Source organism: Babylonia areolata, chromosome 13, assembly GCF_041734735.1.
Source record: "Babylonia areolata isolate BAREFJ2019XMU chromosome 13, ASM4173473v1, whole genome shotgun sequence".
Lineage (NCBI taxonomy): Eukaryota > Metazoa > Mollusca > Gastropoda > Neogastropoda > Buccinidae > Babylonia > Babylonia areolata.
In genome coordinates this window covers 4103738-4123164 of record NC_134888.1, presented here as the reverse complement: position 1 = coordinate 4123164, position 19427 = coordinate 4103738, and the positions used below count along the sequence as shown (strand labels likewise).

Here is a 19427-nt window from a genome sequence, read left to right as displayed (position 1 = left end):
TTTTCTCTTTCCATGATGTACAGAAAAGTTATCTCCCATGCCGACTCCATCAGTTCGGACGACAAGTCCATATACGCTACACCACATCTGGTAAGGTTAAGCAGATGCCTGACCAACAGCGTAACCCAACGCGCTTAGTCAGGCCTTGAGGAAAAGTAAAATAAATAAAACAAAATGAATAGATAAACAAAATAAAATGATAAATAAAATGAAAATAAAAATAGAAAATGATAAATAAATAAATAATAATATATAAAGAATAAATGAACAAATAAATGAAAATAATAACTAAAATAAAAATAGAAATAGGGGAAAATATAAATAATGATATTGATAATCATGAAGATGATAATAATAATAATAATAATAATGATGATGAATGATTACACACACACGGAGGCACAACAGATATGCGACAAATATGCAGTCTTACAAGTAGATATGGCACAGTCTATTTACATGATTATTATTATTATTATTTACATAATTATTTTCCAACTTAGGTGCGCCAGTTTTACAAGTCGATATGACATTCTGTTTATATTATTTTGTTCATCACTATTTTCAAACTTAGGTGCAGCAGTTTTACAAATCGATATGACATAATGACATAGTTTATATTATTTGTTCAGCATTATTTTCATTGGGGTGTAGGGGCTCTGGATAGAGGTAGTACCTTTGGTGTCTGGCATGCTGCTTCCTACTAGTTAGGATGGACGGGCATCACTGGTCCTCATCCACCCCTAAATCTCTCACGTGTTGGCTCCAAGCGCCACACCCCGGTAAACCGCTTCAGCTGGCGGGCTAAACCACGTGAGGGGGTGGTGTTTACACTGCACCACTGGGCGGAAGAGCGGCGACAGGCGGCCAACGACCAGGGCGGAAGGGTCCCATGATAGACTCAACGGTTAAGTGTACATGACCGAGGGCGTACCACAACATTATCGTGGACTACGGCTTGCGGTCTTGGCTTGGAGAGGAGATGGGCGCCGCCAAGCTTTACCAAGCCCACTGAAAGGACATGAGGAGGAATCAGTTTTCCAAGCCGGATCGGCTGGGGCCCGCGTTAACAACGACCGCTCGTCTCATTGACTCACTTCAGGGTGGGAGCGATAAGTGGGCTACTGGAGTGAGAAATACCATCAAACTACCCACGCAATGTACAACCATCGGAACGTGGAATGTTCGTACCCTGTATGCCTGTGGTAAGCTCCATGAACTGACCCACGAACTGAAGCGCTACCGCTGGGATGTCATAGGAGTGTCAGAAGTCAGATGGACTAGTTTCGGCAAAACGACAACAGATGAGGGACACAAGATCTGGTTCTCTGGGGAAGAAAAGAAACAAGAGTACGGGGTGGCCTTCATTGTACGGAAGGAAATTGCAGGCAGTGTCATCAGCTGTACACCCGTCTCAAGCAGACTTATTACCATCCGCATTTCTGCCAAACCCCACAACCTGACAATCATCCAGGTCTATGCTCCAACGACAGACCATGATGATGAAGAAACGGAGGAGTTTTACGAACAGATTGACTCCATCATAGCAACAGTCCCAAAGAAAGACATGCTGATAGTCCAGGGAGACTGGAATGCCAAGGTAGGCCCAGATGCATACCAGAATTGGGCAGGAACAACTGGTAAATTCGGCATTGGGGAAACCAACGACAGAGGCCTCAGATTGCTGGAGTTTGCCAAAAGCCATCGCCTTACCCTAGCCAATACTCTCCACCCGCATAAGCTGTCCAGAACCGCAACCTGGCACTCACCAAATGGGCAAGTCCACAACCAGATAGACTTCATCCTGACCCCACAACGCTACAAGTCCAGTATCAACAAAGCCAACACAAGGACGTTCCCAGGAGCTGATATCGGCAGCGATCATGATCTTGTCTTGGCAGCCTTCAAGCTCAAGCTGAAGTGCAAGCGTTGTCCAAAGAATCCCCGTATCCGCTTTGACCTAGAAAAGCTGAAGGACCCCGAAATCGCGGATGTGTTCCAGGCTCAAGTAGGCGGGAAGTTCGCAGCCCTCAACTTAATGGACATCGACGTAGACACCCTTGCTAACAACATCAAAGAGGTGCTAACTACAACAGCTGAACAAGTTGTGGGGAAAAAGCGAAAAAGGATCCAACCATGGGTGACAAATGAGGTCCGAGATCTGTGCGACAAGCGGCGAGAACTGAGGAAAAAGAAACACTCTAGTAACGAAGCCAGGACGAAACACCAACAGGTGAACAGAGAAGTCAGGACGAAGATGAAGGCAGCCAAAGAAAACTGGATAGAGGAGCAGTGCGAGGAAGTTGAGAAAGGCATGGAAGCAGGGAACAGCAAAAGAGCCTATAGCACCCTCAAGACCCTCACCAAGACTAGCCAGCCAAGATCAGCTGTCATCGAAGATAAGGATGGCAAGCTACTGACAGATAGCGAAGAAGTCCTGAAGAGGTGGACAGAATACTGTGACGGCCTCTACAACTACCAGCTCAATCCAGACTCATCTATATTGCAGGACAACCCACGATCCACAGACTGTGAGGAAAATCTCCAAGTATTGAAGGAGGAGGTTGAGGCTGCAATACAGAGTCTGAAGCCAGAGAAACCCCCAGGAGTGGACAACGTCCCATCCGAGCTTTTTAAGTACGGAGGAAAGGAGACCACAGAAACACTAACAATGCTATGTCAGAAGATCTGGACAGAAAAGAAGTGGCCAACAGAATGGACCCAATCGCTGGTGATTCCCCTACCCAAGAAGGGCAGCCTCAAGCAGTGTCAAAATTACAAGACTATAAGTCTAATTAGCCACCCAAGCAAAGTCATGCTCCGCATCATCCTCAACCGATTGAAATCCAAGGCTGAGGAGCTGCTATCAGAAGAACAAGCAGGCTTTATAAAAGGACGGAGCACTGTCGAACAAATATTCAACTGTCGAGTCCTCATTGAAAAACATCTACAACACCAAAAGGACATTTTTCACAACTTCATCGACTTCAAGAAGGCATTCGATCGGGTGTGGCACAGCGGCCTCTGGCAAGTACTGAGAGGCTTCAACATTGATGAAGGGCTCATTCAAGTCATCCAGGCCCTTTACGAACATTCCAGCAGCGCAGTGCTCCTCAACAATCAACAAGGACAGTTCTTTCGGACCACAGTCGGAGTCAGGCAAGGATGCCTATTATCCCCAATACTTTTCAACATCTTTCTGGAGAGAATTATGCAGGAGGTCCTTGAAGACCACCACACCTCCATCTCCATTGGCGGTAGGCCAGTCTGTAATCTGCGATTCGCAGACGACATCGACCTCATGGGGGGCACTAACACTGAGCTCCAGGACCTAACAAACAGACTCACTACAAGAGCAAGTGCTTACGGCATGGAGGTCAGCACAGAGAAGTCAAAGGTCATGGTCAACAGCACAACAAACATCAGTGCCAACATAAACATGAATGGTGAGCCCTTGGAAGAAGTGACCAGCTTCAAGTACCTGGGAGCAACCCTGTCCAAAGACGGCACCTGCACAGCAGAAATCCGAAATAGGATTAATTCTGCAACGGCAGCGATGGCCAGACTGAACAGGGTATGGAAGAGTAACATCAGATTCCACACAAAATTCCTGCTCTACAAGTCACTGGTGGTCTCCATCCTCTTATATGGATGTGAGACATGGACACTGTTGGCAGAAACAGAAAGAAGAATCCAAGCATTCAAAACCAAGTGCTTGAGGAGACTACTACACATCTCCTACAAGGAGCACAAGACCAATGACTATGTGCAGAACCTGGTCAGCAACCTTGTTGGGCCCCAAGAACCACTGCTGGCGACTGTCAAACGACGGAAGATGGCATGGTTTGGTCACGTCATACGACATAACACCCTCTCCAAAACCATCCTGCAAGGGACTATAGAGGGAGGGCGCAGACGGGGGCGGCAGAAAAAAGCTGGTCTGACAACGTCAAGGAATGGACCCAAATGACGATGCCAGATCTCCTCACGACAGCTGCCAACAGAACGGCGTGGCGAGCTATGACATCTTCCTCATGTCCCCCCAACGACCCCAGCGGTCGAGGGAATGAGTGAGTGAGAATGATTTTCATTATCAGTATCATCATAACTCTTATCTATTCATGTTATATGTTGTAGTTTATTTCATCTTTATTTTATTTCTCTCTCTCTCTCTCAGTCTCTCTCTCTCTCTCAAGGCCTGACTAAGCGCGTTGGGTTACGCTGTTTAGCAGATGTGGTGTAGCAGCGTATATATGGATTTGACCGAACGCAGTGACGCCTCCTTGAGCTACTGGTACTTATACTGATATGGAGAGTTGGTCATCACAGAAGAAACAAGAGAGGCAAGGCCTTCAAGACTCACTTGTGATAAATTAAGTCCCCTAGCATTAATTACAGAGTAATTTCCCTTTCTTACTATCTGCACCAAAACGTTTGCAAAATAAATAAAAATTCCATGCTTAGCAAAAGAAGTTCCTGTTTGAACAAAAAAATGATAATAACGACTGCTCTTGTTGTTATGTCAGAATAAGAGGTCAAAGTGCCAAGTTTAGAGAATACAAAAAAAATATAACAGTAAATGCAGTTTGCATATAATTAGGCTTCTTTTTTTAATTTTTTTGTGCCCATCCCAGAGGTGCAATATTGTTTTAAACAAGATGACTGGAAAGAACTGAATTTTTCCTATTTTTATGCCAAATTTGGTGTCAGCTGACAAAGTAGTTGCAGAGAAAATGTCAATGTTAAAGTTTACCACGGACACACACACACACACACACACACAGACAACCGAACACCGGGTTAAAACATAGACTCACTTTGTTTACACAAGTCAATCAAAAATGCTAGAAACATAGCCATGTTCGCCAAAGGCTAAGGAAAGCAACCTGTTTTTCTCTTTCCATGATGTATAGAAAAGTTATCTCCCATGCCGACTCCATCAGTTCGGACGACAAGTCCATATACGCTACACCACATCTGTTAAGCAGATGCCTGACCAACAGCGTAACCCAACGCGCTTAGTCAGGCCTTGAGGAAAAGTAAAATAAATAAAACAAAATGAATAGATAAACAAAATGATAAATAAAACGAAAATAAAAATAGAAAATGATAAATAAATAATAATATATAAAGAATAAATGAATAAATCAATCAAAATAATAACTAAAATAAAAATAGATATAGGGAAAAATATAAATAATGATATTGATAATCATGAAGATGATGATAATAATAATAATAATAATAATGATGATGAATGATTACACACACACGGAGGCACAACAGATATGCGACAAATATGCAGTCTTAAAGTAGATGTGGCACAGTCTATTTACATGATTATTATTATTATTATTATTTACATAATTATTTTCCAACTTAGGTGCGTGAGTTTTACAAGTCGATATGACATTCTATTTATATTATTTTGTTCATCACTATTTTCACTGAACTTAGTGCATCAGTTTTACAAATCGATATGACATAATAACATAGTTTATATTATTTGTTCAGCATTATTTTCATTATCAGTATCATCATAACGCCTATCTATTCATTTTTATATGTTGTATTTGATTTCATCTTTATTTCTCTCTCTCTCTCTCTCTCTCTCTCTCTCTCTCTCTCTCAAGGCCTTGCTAAGCGCGTTGGATTACGCTGTTTAGCAGATGTCGTGTAACAGCGTATATATGGATTTGACCGAACGCAGTGACGCCTCCTTGAGCTACTGGTACTTATACTGATACGGAGACTTGGTCATCACAGAAGAAAAAAATACTAGAAACATGGCCATGTTCGCCAGAGGCTAAGGGAAGCAACCTGTGTTTCTCTTTCCATGATGTATAGAAAAGTTATCTCCCATGCCGACTCCATCAGTTCGGACGACAAGTCCATATCCGCTATACCACATCTGTTAAGCAGATGCCTGACCAACAGCGTAACCCAACGCGCTTAGTCAGGCCTTGAGGAAAAGTAAAATAAATAAAACAAAATGAATAGATAAACAAAATAAAATGATAAATAAAACGAAAATAAAAATAGAAAACGATAAATACATAAATAATAATATATAAAGAACAAATGAATAAAGAAATGAAAATAATAACTAAAATAAAAATAGAAATAGGGGAAAATATGAATAATGATACTGATAATCATGAAGATGATAATAATAATAATAATAATGAATGATTACACACACACGGAGGCACAACAGATATGCGACAAATATGCAGTCTTACAAGTAGATATGGCACGGTCTATTTACATGATTATTATTATTATTATTATTTACATAATTATTTTCCAACTTAGGTGCGTCAGTTTTACAAGTCGATATGACATTCTATTTATATTATTTTGTTCATCACTATTTTCAAACTTAGGTGCATCAGTTTTACAAATCGATATGACATAATGACATAGTTTATATTATTTGTTCAGCATTATTTTCATTATCAGTTTCATCATAACGCCAAGCTGTTATCAAACTTTCTTTTTCCATCCTAGCTCTCGTTGTAAATGTGTACAGATACATTAAGTTGTATTGCATACTGGACTTGCCTTTAGCATTATTGTTTTAACGGAAGGCGCATTAGAAAGAAAAGAAAAAAGAAACATGCATTTATTGGCTTCAGTTTTATTACTTAGTTACAATATTATAATTACGGGTGGCCGAGGTGGGGGGGGGGGGGGCGGTAATAAGAAGGGGCTTTAAGTGTTGAAGGAAGAATTGTTTAAAACTTTTTAAAACATGTATTTTTGAATCTTAATCATAATGTCACCTTCGTCCTGAGACGAAATTGGTCGGTAATGTTTCTTGCATCTGTCATGCTCATATAACAGCTGATCATACACTAACTTGCCATATGTTTTAAGTCTCGCATCCCTGACCTGAAATCATCTTCAGTGTTGACAATCTTCAGTTTCAGTTGTGACAATCTTCAGTAATCAATGAATTGCTAATGTATTAATTTTTGTTTGTTTTTTAAATCTTTGTTGAATAGTCCAGTTGTTTCGGTTGTTTAGGTTTTGATTATAAGGATTTTGTATTATGCTTTTTTTTTTTTTTTAAAACAAAACTTCATTTTCTGTATTTAACACATACACACGCGCACTCATGCACACACATTCACATGTTCGCATGCATACACAGTAATTACTTTTCTGACCCACCCTTGATGTTTTTCCCTACGTTCATCCGATATATCAGTTGTAGTCGAGAGACGTTAAACTAAAGAACGTATAACGAAATAAACATCCTTATCTCACATGACAGCCGGGAACGTTCAGCATGTGACGAGGTTGTGGTCTCACACACACACACACACACACGTGTACACACACACACACACACACACACACACACACACACACACACACACACACGTGTACAACACACACACACACACACACGATTCGCTTCTCTGCTCGGTGGGAGGAGCTTCCTCAACACCCGGCCTGCCATACTTCGCGCTATGCGTCAAAAGTTACACAACATTGTACCCCTAGCCCTCAAACTCTGTGTGTGTGTGTGTGTGTGTGTGTGTGTGTGTGGCCTCAGTCATGCAAGTCCATGGAGCACATCGTTATCATTCTTTTCTGTTCTTTCTCTCTGTGCTCTGCAGGCGGCTTTCTTCATTGGCCGAAAAAATAGAAATAAATAAATAAATAAACTGTACCTGTCACTGTTCTTGAGCGTCTTTGCCGTTCTTTTTTTTCTCTTCCAACTAGCTATGCTCGTTTGTTTTTGTTTGTTTGATTTTTGCTCTGTGTGTGTGTGTGTGTGTGTTTTCGAATCTTTGAATTATTTTATAATACCGTAACGTTCTTGATTCATAATACGGCGGAATAAGAAAAATTAAAATTAAAAAAAGAAACATTAAAGCCTAATATTTTCAATCATTACTTCCCCCTGGACACGTGCACGTGCAATGAGTTATCGTCAAACAGCCTGAACACGTGTGATTAAAAACTGCAACGTGTCTGAGCAATCACAATTCAGTACCAGCGTCACTCGTAAACGAAAAAGGTGAACCCAGTGATGTAAGTTCAGGTGAATGAATGACTGCATGAATCAGATTAGCCAAATAAATCAAGAGTGGCTTGCATCGACAAAAACAAACAAAAAACCTCTTCTAGAATGAATTGTAAAGCAGAAAAAAAAATCTTAAAATCACTGGACCTAGTTAGGGTGTCAATTACTTTTTTCCACCTCACGTGATATGACCGACAAGGGATAACTAGACAAGGTGACTATTGGGGGAACGGGGGGAGGGAGGGGGTAGGGGACCTATCTAACACTACACTGTCACCACCAGAACAACACGTTAAAGTGAACAGCGAGAATGCCAGCTGTAATTTTAGGCGCAGGGGATTCGAACCCACAACCTGAATATGCGAGTTCGGTGTTCAATCAACCGCGCCCATTAAATACCTCGCTTAGGTTGTCCCCCCTAACAGTCTTATTGATACCGAATCGACAAGGCCATAGTATTTGTAAAGTTTAACACTTAACACGCATCCTTGTGTTTTATCTGGTATGTGCAGATCTTGTGTTCGTGCCATACGTACTAGAAGTTCGGGACACAAAAAAAAGTAAGTTTGTGAAAAGTCTGAACATCAGACAAAAATCTTAAGCAGCCCACGATTGAAAGTGTTCCACTTATCACAGCAGTAGTAATTATCATCATGATAACAATAGACAGCACAAAGCACAGAAAGTTTAAAATGATTTTACCTTTTCTCCGGTGAGACTTGTGAAGTACGCACCCATCTGATGAAGTAGGGCCCTACAGATGCGAAAGCTCGTGCGTACCATTGCGAGCCAATCAAATCCGTGCAATCCTACCAACAATGTGCTTTCCCGACTGTTCCTTTCAACGCCGACCCTTCCCTCTCCCCCCCCCCGCCCCCCTTTCTCCCCCGCGGCGTCAAATCCCAATCAACACCCATTGTCAGGGGCAGTGAAGTCCAATACGTTGTGTCCACTCAATAGAGACGATAGGCACGTGAGAACTCTGCAGGGGTCTTTTGTATCTTGTCTGATGCTGGGGAGTGGAGAAGTGTTAATTTCGCGAGCCTGCCATGGTTGTTTTCCAAACAAATCCGTAAAAAGGGTGTGCTTCGGTAAGACTTCAAGGAGTATCTGTTCACGCCTGACATCAACACCCCGACTCGAGTGTTTTTATGCCCGCCAGACTCTGCAAACACTATCCCTAATGATTGTGGTTCGGTGGCTACACACACACACACACACACACACACACAACAACAACAACAACAACACGTTAAAATGGACAGCGAGAATGCCAACTGTTATTTTTGGCGCAGAGGATTCGAACCCACAGCCTGAATATGCGAGTTCAGTGTTCAATCAACTGCGCTCATTGAATACCTCGCTTAGGTTGTCACCACTAATAGTCTTACTGATACCGAATCAACAGGGCCATGTTATTTGTAAACACTTATTGTATTTGTATTTGAAAGAAAGTGGAGTTGTGGCTTTGTGGTAATGTGCCTGACGGTAGGAGGCAAGTGTGTGTGGCTTCCAGTTCCATATATATTTGTACTTGTATTTCTTTTTATCACAACAGATTTCTCGGTGTGAAATTCAGGCTTCTCTCCTCAGGAAGCGCGTCGCTACACTACAGCGCCACCCTTTTTAAAAAATAAAATTTCCAACGTGCAGTTTTATTTGTTTTTCCTGTGGAAGTGGGGTTTTTTTTTTTTTTTTTTTTTTTTTTTGGTACAGAATTCAGCCAGGAACAACCCTTGTGTTGCTGTGGGTTCTTAACGTTATTTTAACATGCATCCTTGTGTTTTATCTGGTATGCGCAGATCTTGTATTCGTGCCATGCATATTAAAAGTTCGGGACACACAAAAAAAAAAGTTTGTGAAGTGTTTGAACATCAGACAAAAATCTTAACCAGCCCATGATTGAAAGTGTTCCACTTATCACGGCAATAGTAATTATCATCACGATAACAATAGACAGCATAAAGCACAGAAGCTAATAATACATCAAAGTTTAAAATGATTTTACCCTTTTCTCCGGTGAGACTTGACAAAATCCAGTACAGACTTCCCAGCAGACGGCGGAACAAAAGTGAACAGTGAACAGCACAAAACACCTGATGCGATCCAACAACACACACGAAAACTGAAGACCGACTCACTGTCCATTCTTAATCTGATCGAATCTGAGAAGAGACGAAATTTTTAGAGATCATCTTCACGTTGGATTCGAGGTAGAGAATTCCACAACACCACTGTCTTGTCGGAGCTGGAAGGGAGGCCATCACCACACAACCTGACGTTTCTTCCCCATCTGCTTGTGAAGTACGCACCCATCTGATGAAGTAGGGCCCTACAGATGCGAAAGCTCGTGCGTACCATTGCGAGCCAATCAAATCCGTGCAGTCCTACCAACAATGTGCTTTCCCGACTGTTCCTTTCAACGCCGACCCTTCCCCCCCCCGCCCCCCTTTCTCCCCTGCGGCGTCAAATCCCAATCAACACCCATTGTCAGGGGCAGTGAAGTCCAAGACGTTGTGTCCACTCAACGGAGACGATAGGCACGTGAGAACTCTGCAGGGGTCTTTTGTATCTTGTCTGATGCTGGGGAGTGGAGAAGTGTTAATTTCGCGAGCCTGCCATGGTTGTTTGCCAAACAAATCCGTAAAAGGGTGTGCTTTAGTACTACATACACTCCACTCCAGCCAAGCTCTGTGTAAGACTTCAAGGAGTATCTGTTCACACCTGACATCAACACCCCGACTCAAGTGTTTTTATGCCCGCTAGACTCTGCAAACACTATCCCTAATGATCGTGGTTCGGTGGCTGGACACACACACACACACACACGCACGCGCGCGCACACACGCACACACACACACACACACACCACAGACACAGGTTCACCTACTGTTGAACAATGAAAAATAGAAACAGAATCTAGTGTGTGGTCAGTTTTTAAACTGAAATAATGAAGTCACCAGTCTGTATGACGCACCCTACATACTATGAAGAGATTTTTTAAAAATCTGTAGTCTTTAGTCAGTTGCATGGGTATCTACTGTTTACAGCTAAGTAAATAAATATATAGATGAATAAGTGAATTAATAAATAAAATCAACAGTCTTTGGTCGGAATCACAGTATACCAACTGTTGAACGATTAAATAGAAAATATTGTTTGAAAAATTGTTATTTGTTTTATTTCATTATTTCATTACTTACTGTTTATAAATGTTATTTGATGCAATTGATAATATGGTTCATCAGCTGTCATGTTAAAATTGAAGTGCAACGTTGTGAGCACAGTATAAGCTATAAGCTATGGTCGGTCACACGGGTACCTACCCTTAATAAATCCTATTTTGGGGTGCTTGAGATTCGAACTCGCAAAGCACAAGTGCGACCAGGGTGTTCAACTAACTCTGCTATGCAGACACCCAAGAAGAAAACATGATCAAGAAACATTGCTTTAATTCTCACGATCAAGCCCCCTTGTTTCTCCAGAAGTTGAGCCCTGCTTCCTTTGCTTACGCTTCTCCTTAATGGCCAGCGTTCTCTTTAATGGCCAGCGTTCTCTTGTTTTCAAACGTCTTTATGCCACTAGAGCACAGTATCCTCCAGCGACAGCGGTCAAGGGCATCAGTTTCCCAGGAAGCGATGTCTATGTCACAGGCTCTGAGGTTTGTCTTCAAGGTGTCCTTGAAGCACTTGCAGGGTCTTCCAAGTTCACAGTGGCCTTCCTTCAGCTGCCCATACAAAAGCGTCTTCGGGATCCTGCTGTCTGTCTGCTTGCAGATGTGATGTAGTGCATATGGGTTTGTCCGAACGTAGAAACTGATACTGGAGTTTGAACACAGATGCCCTAGAGAAGTTGATCCACAACACATTGACGGATTACTATATCATATCTGACAGATAGTGAGTTTGTAATTGATAAGAATTTCTATATTAAAAAAAAAAAAAAAAATCAGTTAACCTTGGAACACCTCACGGAATCTGTTCATGATTCTCATTGATTTTGGAATACTTCATCTTCGAACACACCACACACTTTAAGGGAGTGTTTGTTAACGAGCTTTTAATTTGGGTGGGTAAAACAAAATTAATAACATACGTCGCAACATGTGCATGGTCATTTATGTCGCAATACTGTAAGACACGCCGCAATGTTTGCATAGTCATTTCATTCACTTAACTCACTCAGTACGGCCAGTCCTCTCTTCTCCTCTATACGGACCCCTCGGATGTCCAGTGGGTGTCTCAATGACCCAACCTTTAGCTTCCGTCGTCAGAATTGTGGTATTCTTTGCCAACATCCACCTCTTCAGTACAAGAGCCTTCCGCTTGCAATATTTTGATGGTGGTAATTGGGGTGAAACGCTGTTAACGTCGTCTCTTTCGCCGTTCGTACGGAGAGAGTTAATAGCATGTTGTAAGACACTGTAATGATTGCAGTGATCATTTATGTCGCTACTACGTTGTGAAAAACACTGTAATATTTGCATAATCATTTATGTTGCTTCTACGTTGTGAAAAACACCGTAATATTTGCATAATCATTTATGTCGCTTCTACGTTGTGAAAAACACCGTAATATTTGCATAATCATTTATTTCGCTTCTACGTTGTGAAAAACACCGTAATATTTGCACGATCATTTATGTTGCTTCTACGTTGTGAAAAACACAGTAATATTTGCATGATCATTTATTTCGCTTCTACGTTGTGAAAAACACCGTAATATTTGCATAATCATTTATGTTGCTTCTACGTTGTGAAAAACACCGTAATATTTGCATAATCATTTATTTCGCTTCTACGTTGTGAAAAACACCGTAATATTTGCATGATCATTTATGTCGCTTCTACGTTGTGAAAAACACCGTAATATTTGCATGATCATTTATTTCGCTGCTATGTTGTCGTGAAACACACCGTAATATTTGCATGGTCATTTTTTTCCATGTGTATTGTAGCACACTCCGGGATTTGTTTCGTTGTTGTTTGTTTTGCTTTGCTTGTATCCTCTTTTTTTCTTCTTTTTTTTTCTTTTTTCTTTTTTCAGAAAACAAAGGCGTCCTTCTGAGAGACACAAAGAATAGGAACGCACTGCCGTTACTCAAAAGAAATGGAGGAGAAGCAGAGTAAATCGGGTTTTTTTTTGGTCGCCTTTCTTCCATTTAAAACAGAGTTCACTCAATTATATTCCAACAAACGCCTGTTAACCCTATAGCGAACTCCGATCTTTCGCTTCCAAAAAGAAGATAAATGGGTGAGACACCTTGTTCATTCCACGACCTTTGACAGAAAGGAGGAAATATGCGACGTACACAGAGGAACAAGAGATCAAGAACAGACTGCCACAGAGACTGTCAGATAAGGAACAGACTGCCACAGAGACTGTCAAGAACAGACTGCCACAGAGACTGTTAGAGACAGGAACAGACTGCCACAGAGACTGTTAGAGACAGGAACAGACTGCCACAGAGACTGTTAGAGACAGGAACAGACTGCCACAGAGACTGTTAGAGACAGGAACAGACTGCCACAGAGACTGACAGATACAGGAACAGCCTGCCACAGAGACTGTCAAGAACAGACTGCCACAGAGACTGTTAGAGACAGGAACAGACTGCCACAGAGACTGTTAGAGACAGGAACAGACTGCCACAGAGACTGTCAAGAACAGACTGCCACAGAGACTGTTAGAGACAGGAACAGACTGCCACAGAGACTGTTAGAGACAGGAACAGACTGCCACAGAGACTGTCAAGAACAGACTGCCACAGAGACTGTTAGAGACAGGAACAGACTGCCACAGAGACTGTTAGAGACAGGAACAGACTGCCACAGAGACTGTTAGAGACAGGAACAGACTGCCACAGAGACTGTTAGAGACAGGAACAGACTGCCACAGAGACTGTTAGAGACAGGAACAGACTGCCACAGAGACTGATCCATGCAGGAACAGACTGACACTGGCTAAGAGACAGAGATAAATGAGACACAGAGACAGACAGACACAGTAGCAGGGAGGCCGAGAGACAGAGAGGGAGGGAGAGAGAGAGAGAGATGCAAAGACACACACCTCACCCATCACACACACACACACACACACACACATCACCCATCACACACACACACACACACACACACACACACTCACACGCACGCACCTCACCCATCACACACACAAACACACACACACACCTCACCCATCACACACACACACACACACACACACACACACACACACACACACACACACACCTCACCCATCACACACACACACACACACACACACACACCTCACCCATCACACACACACACACACACATGACCCATCACACACACACCTCACCCATCACACACACACACACACACACACACACACACACCTCACCCATCACAAACACACACACACACACACACACACCTCACCCATCACACACCCACACACACAAACACACACACATGACCCATCACACACACAAACACACACCTCACACTTCAAACACACACACACACACACACCTCACCCATCACACACACACACACACACCTCACCCATCACACACACACACACCTCACCCATCACACACACACACGTCACCCCTCACACACACACACACACCTCACACACACACACACACCTCACCCATCACACACACACACACACACACACACCTCACCCATCACACACACACACACACACAAACACACCTCACCCATCACACACACACACACACACACCTCACCCATCACACACACACACACACACACACACACACACACCTCACCCATCACACACACACACACCTCACCCATCACACACACACACCTCACCCATCACACACACACACACACACACACACACCTCACCCATCACACACACACACACGTCACCCATCACACACACACACACACACACACACACCTCACCCATCACACACACACAGAGTAAGAGTCATAGATGTGCACAGACGACAAGATACGACACACACAGACTGTCACAGAAACTGATGCATACAGGAACAGACTGACACTGGCTCAAGAGAAAGATATAAATAAGACAAACTGATAGACAGACAAACATACAGACACAGAAACAGGGAGGGACAGACAGACAGACAGACAGAAACAGAATCGGGGAAGGTGAGAGAGAGAGGGAAGGAGAGAGGGAGAGATGCAAACACACACACACACACACACACACACACACACACACACACACAGTGAGAGTCATGGATAAACTCGACGTACACAGAGGAACTATAGATGAGAGACACAGACAGACTGCCACAGAGACTGACACACACAGGAACACACTGACCACTGGATGAGAGACAGAGATAAACATGAGAGAGGGAGACAGAGACTGGGAGGCGCGTGCGCACGCGCGCAAACACACACACACACACACACACACACACACACACACACACACACACCTCTGTGTCTGTGAGACACAGAGACAGACACAGTAGAAGGGAGGGAGAGAGAAATGCAAAGACACACACCTCACCCATCACACACACACACACACACATCACACACATCACCCATCACACACACACACACACACACACACACACACACACAAACACCTCACCCATCACACACACACACGCACACACACACACACACACACACACAGTGAGAGTCATAGAAAGGACAGGATTCATACATGCACTGTATGTCTTCAGACGATATGTCAAACAAAATCAGACTTTGTCCCCCCAAAAAAATTTTATTTGCAGACATTTTACAAGTCATGGAATTTGGGCACGAAACTACTTTCTACTTGGAACAAGAATGTGTGTGAGGCATAAACACTGGCTTACAGTCACTTGGTGTGCTGTTAACACTGGACGATAACCACAAGAGGCTAGATCGTGCGTTATATGTGGATTTGTCGGATGGTGTCTTAATTAATATCTTCTTACTGACTGTTATCCACATTTCGTTTGTTATTTGTTTTGTTGACACACATTTCATGTGCCAAAAGAAAAGCTTCCTGGTAGGACTGCTTGAATAAGACAAAAAACGACTTTGAACCGAATTGAATTAATCATTATGACGGGCGCAATAGCCGAGTGGTTAAAGCGTTGGACTTTCAATCTGAGGGTCCCGGGTTCGAATCACGGTGACGACGCCTGGTGGGTAAAGGGTGGAGATTTTTACGATCTCCCAGGTCAACATATGTGCAGACCTGCTAGTGCCTGAACCCCCTTCGTGTGTGTGCGCAAGCAGAAGATCAAATACGCACGTTAAAGATCCTGTAATCCATGTCAGCGTTCGGTGGGTTATGGAAGCAAGAACATACCCAGCATGCACACCCCCGAAAACGGAGTATGGCTGCCTACATGGCGGGGTAAAAACGGTCATACACGTAAAAGCCCACTCGTGTGCATACGAGTGAACGCAGAAGAAGAAGAAGAAGAATTAATCATTATAACTAAGGTGGAGGATCTGTCAAATCTTTGGGCAACCAATTCTGTATGAACCCTGGGGTTACAAAGACCAGAAACCTTGGAAAGAAAAAAAGGAAAGGTGGGAAAACACACGTGCACGCACAAAGATGGACAAAGATAGGTGCACAAACAAGACAAAGACTGACAAGATAGGTACACGAACAAGACAAAGACAGACAGGATAGGTACACGAACAAGACAAAGGCTGACAGGATAGGTACACGAACAAGACAAAGGCTGACAGGATAGGTACACGAACAAGACTGACAGGATAGGTACACGAACAAGACTGACAGGATAGGTACACGAACAAGACAAAGGCTGACAGGATAGGTACACGAACAAGACAAAGGATGACAGGATAGGTACACGAACAAGACAAAGGCTGACAGGATAGGTACACGAACAAGACTGACAGGATAGGTACACGAACAAGACAAAGGATGACAGGATAGGTACACGAACAAGACAAAGGCTGACAGGATAGGTACACGAACAAGACTGACAGGATAGGTACACGAACAAGACAAAGGCTGACAGGATAGGTACACGAACAAGACAAAGGCTGACAGGATAGGTACACGAACAAGACAAAGGCTGACAGGATAGGTACACGAACAAGACTGACAGGATAGGTACACGAACAAGACTGACAGGATAGGTACACGAACAAGACAAAGGCTGACAGGATAGGTACACGAACAAGACAAAGACTGACAGGATAGGTACACGAACAAGACAAAGACAGACAAAGGCAGGTACACGAACAAGACAAAGACAGACAAAGGCAGGTACACGAACAAGACAAAGACAGACAAGATAGGTACACAAACAAGAAAAAGACAGACAAGACAGGTACACAAACAAGACAAAGGCTGACAAGACGGGTGCACAAACAAGACAAAGGCTGACAAAGATAGGTACACGAACTAGACAAAGGCTGACAAAGGAAGGTACACGAACAAGACAAAGACTCACAGGACGGGTACACAAACAAACGGGTACACAAGGATCACTCACCCACCGGCGTGATGTCCGTCAGTTCTCTGTGTTCACCTCCATCCTCCATGACCGCACGTTGTCCACAGGGACACACAGGAGTCCTGGCCGTGTCCACATATCCACACACGCCACACGTTCTTTCAGGGATCTAAGCATCGCCGATCAAATTATGGTGCTTAGAGCCTCGCCGACCACTACGGCCATCTCAATGCTATCGCCACGTTAACTCTCCCCATACGAACGGCGAAAGAGACGACGTTAACAGCGTTTCACCCCAATTAACACCATCAAAATATTACAATTGGAAGGCTCTTGTACCGAAGAGGTGAATGTTGACAAACAATACCACAAGTCTGACGACGGAAACTAAAGGTTGGGTCATTGAGACACCCACTGGACATCCGAGGGGTCTGTGTAGAGGAGAAGAGAGGACTGGCCGTACTGAGTGAGTTAATACCTACTACAAGGCTAAAAAAAGAGAGAGAAAAAAAGAAAAGAAAAAACAAGTCACCACTTTAAACTTTCCACTCAAAGTTAAAAAAAAAAAACAACCTTCTATCGTTTAAAACCTTCAAATCTGATTAAAAATGTTCACTTCTTTCAAGAAGTCCATCAGCGTCCACGGAGGGACATCACGAAACAAAGTCTTCAGAGAAACCGCCGTGTAATGTCTGTGTCTAACGTCATGCAGATCCCAACGAGTCAAGGAGCACGTGTTTCACGGTGAGAGGCTCATCACAGGGAATACATCGAGGGGCCTCTTCCCCCTTCAACAAGTAAGAATGAGTATTTTTTTTAAAAATAAATAAAAAATCAAAAAAATCGCCTGACAGAATCTGGCGTTGAACAAAAAACAGTGGACAGTAGATCGGTAAACAGTATAATAATAATAATAATAATAATAATGCTATTCATATAGCGCTGAATCTTGTGCAGAGACAAATCAAAGCGCTTTCGCACCAGTCATTCACACGCATGCAGAATTCTAAAAACTGGAGAAACAAGAGTTTTCAGAGTTTGTTTATTCCCCATTAACTCTTTTGAGTCATAGAGAAACAAGGAAACATGACAATAACAGGATGACGGCGGCCACAGAGGAAGAGCGAGGATAATTTAAAAAGAAGAAACAAAAGGGGGGATAATACAAATGGGGGGAAAAATAAATTGATATAAAAGGCCAAATGTAATCATCACATAAACACAAACAGTGGACAAAGGTGTGGAAGGGGAAGAAAGCAGACCAGAGCCAATCACGGGAGATAACACCACATTTTGGGAAAAGTGTCAGAGAGGACAGTGTCACGGGAAGTAAAGGAGTTATCAGTATGCAGTCGCCAACTAAATACTGTTGCTTCGGAGAGACATTTAACTCTCTCCATACGAACGGCGAAAGAGACGACGTTAACAGCGTTTCACCCCAGTTACCATCATCAAGATATTGCAAGCGGAAGGCTCTTATACTGAAGAGGTGAATGTTGACAAAGAATACCACAATTCTGACGACGGAAGCTAAAGGCTGGGTCATTCAGACGCCCACTGAACATCCGAGGGGTCTGTGTAGAGGGGAAGAGAGGGCTAGCCGTACTGAGTGAGTTAAAAAAAATAATAATAAGACGGAGGGAGGGGCGGGGCGTTGTTTTTTTGTATCGTTAGAAAATAACGATAATGAGGATTCTTGTTAAAGCGACATCGTTATAAGCTTTCGTTTTGAATTCGAGATTCTATCCTTATTTTGTTGTTTTTGTTCTTCTTGTTGTCGTTTTCCCTTTAGAATTGGGTAATGGAGTTGGTATTGTATCGTATAGAATGTGCTTTTCTTGTGTTAGTGTGTTCTCTCTCTCTCTCTCTCTCTCTCCTTGTGTGTGTGCGTGTTGTGGCGTGTGTGTGTGTGTGTTGTGGCGTGTGTGTGTGTGTGTGTTGTGGCGTGTGTGT

General features: G+C 42.9%; 1 protein-coding gene across 1 annotated transcript in view; it reads left to right on the top strand.

Annotated features, from left to right (window-relative positions):
• The first annotated feature begins 1021 nt into the window (after nucleotides 1–1021).
• The window catches only part of LOC143289319 (uncharacterized), a 27430-nt gene continuing 9024 nt past the window's right edge, over nucleotides 1022–19427 (top strand). The window contains exon 1 of the mRNA XM_076598319.1: nucleotides 1022–2678. Coding sequence (XP_076454434.1) covers nucleotides 1022–2678 — 1657 coding nt within the window. The remainder of the gene's footprint in view (nucleotides 2679–19427) is intronic.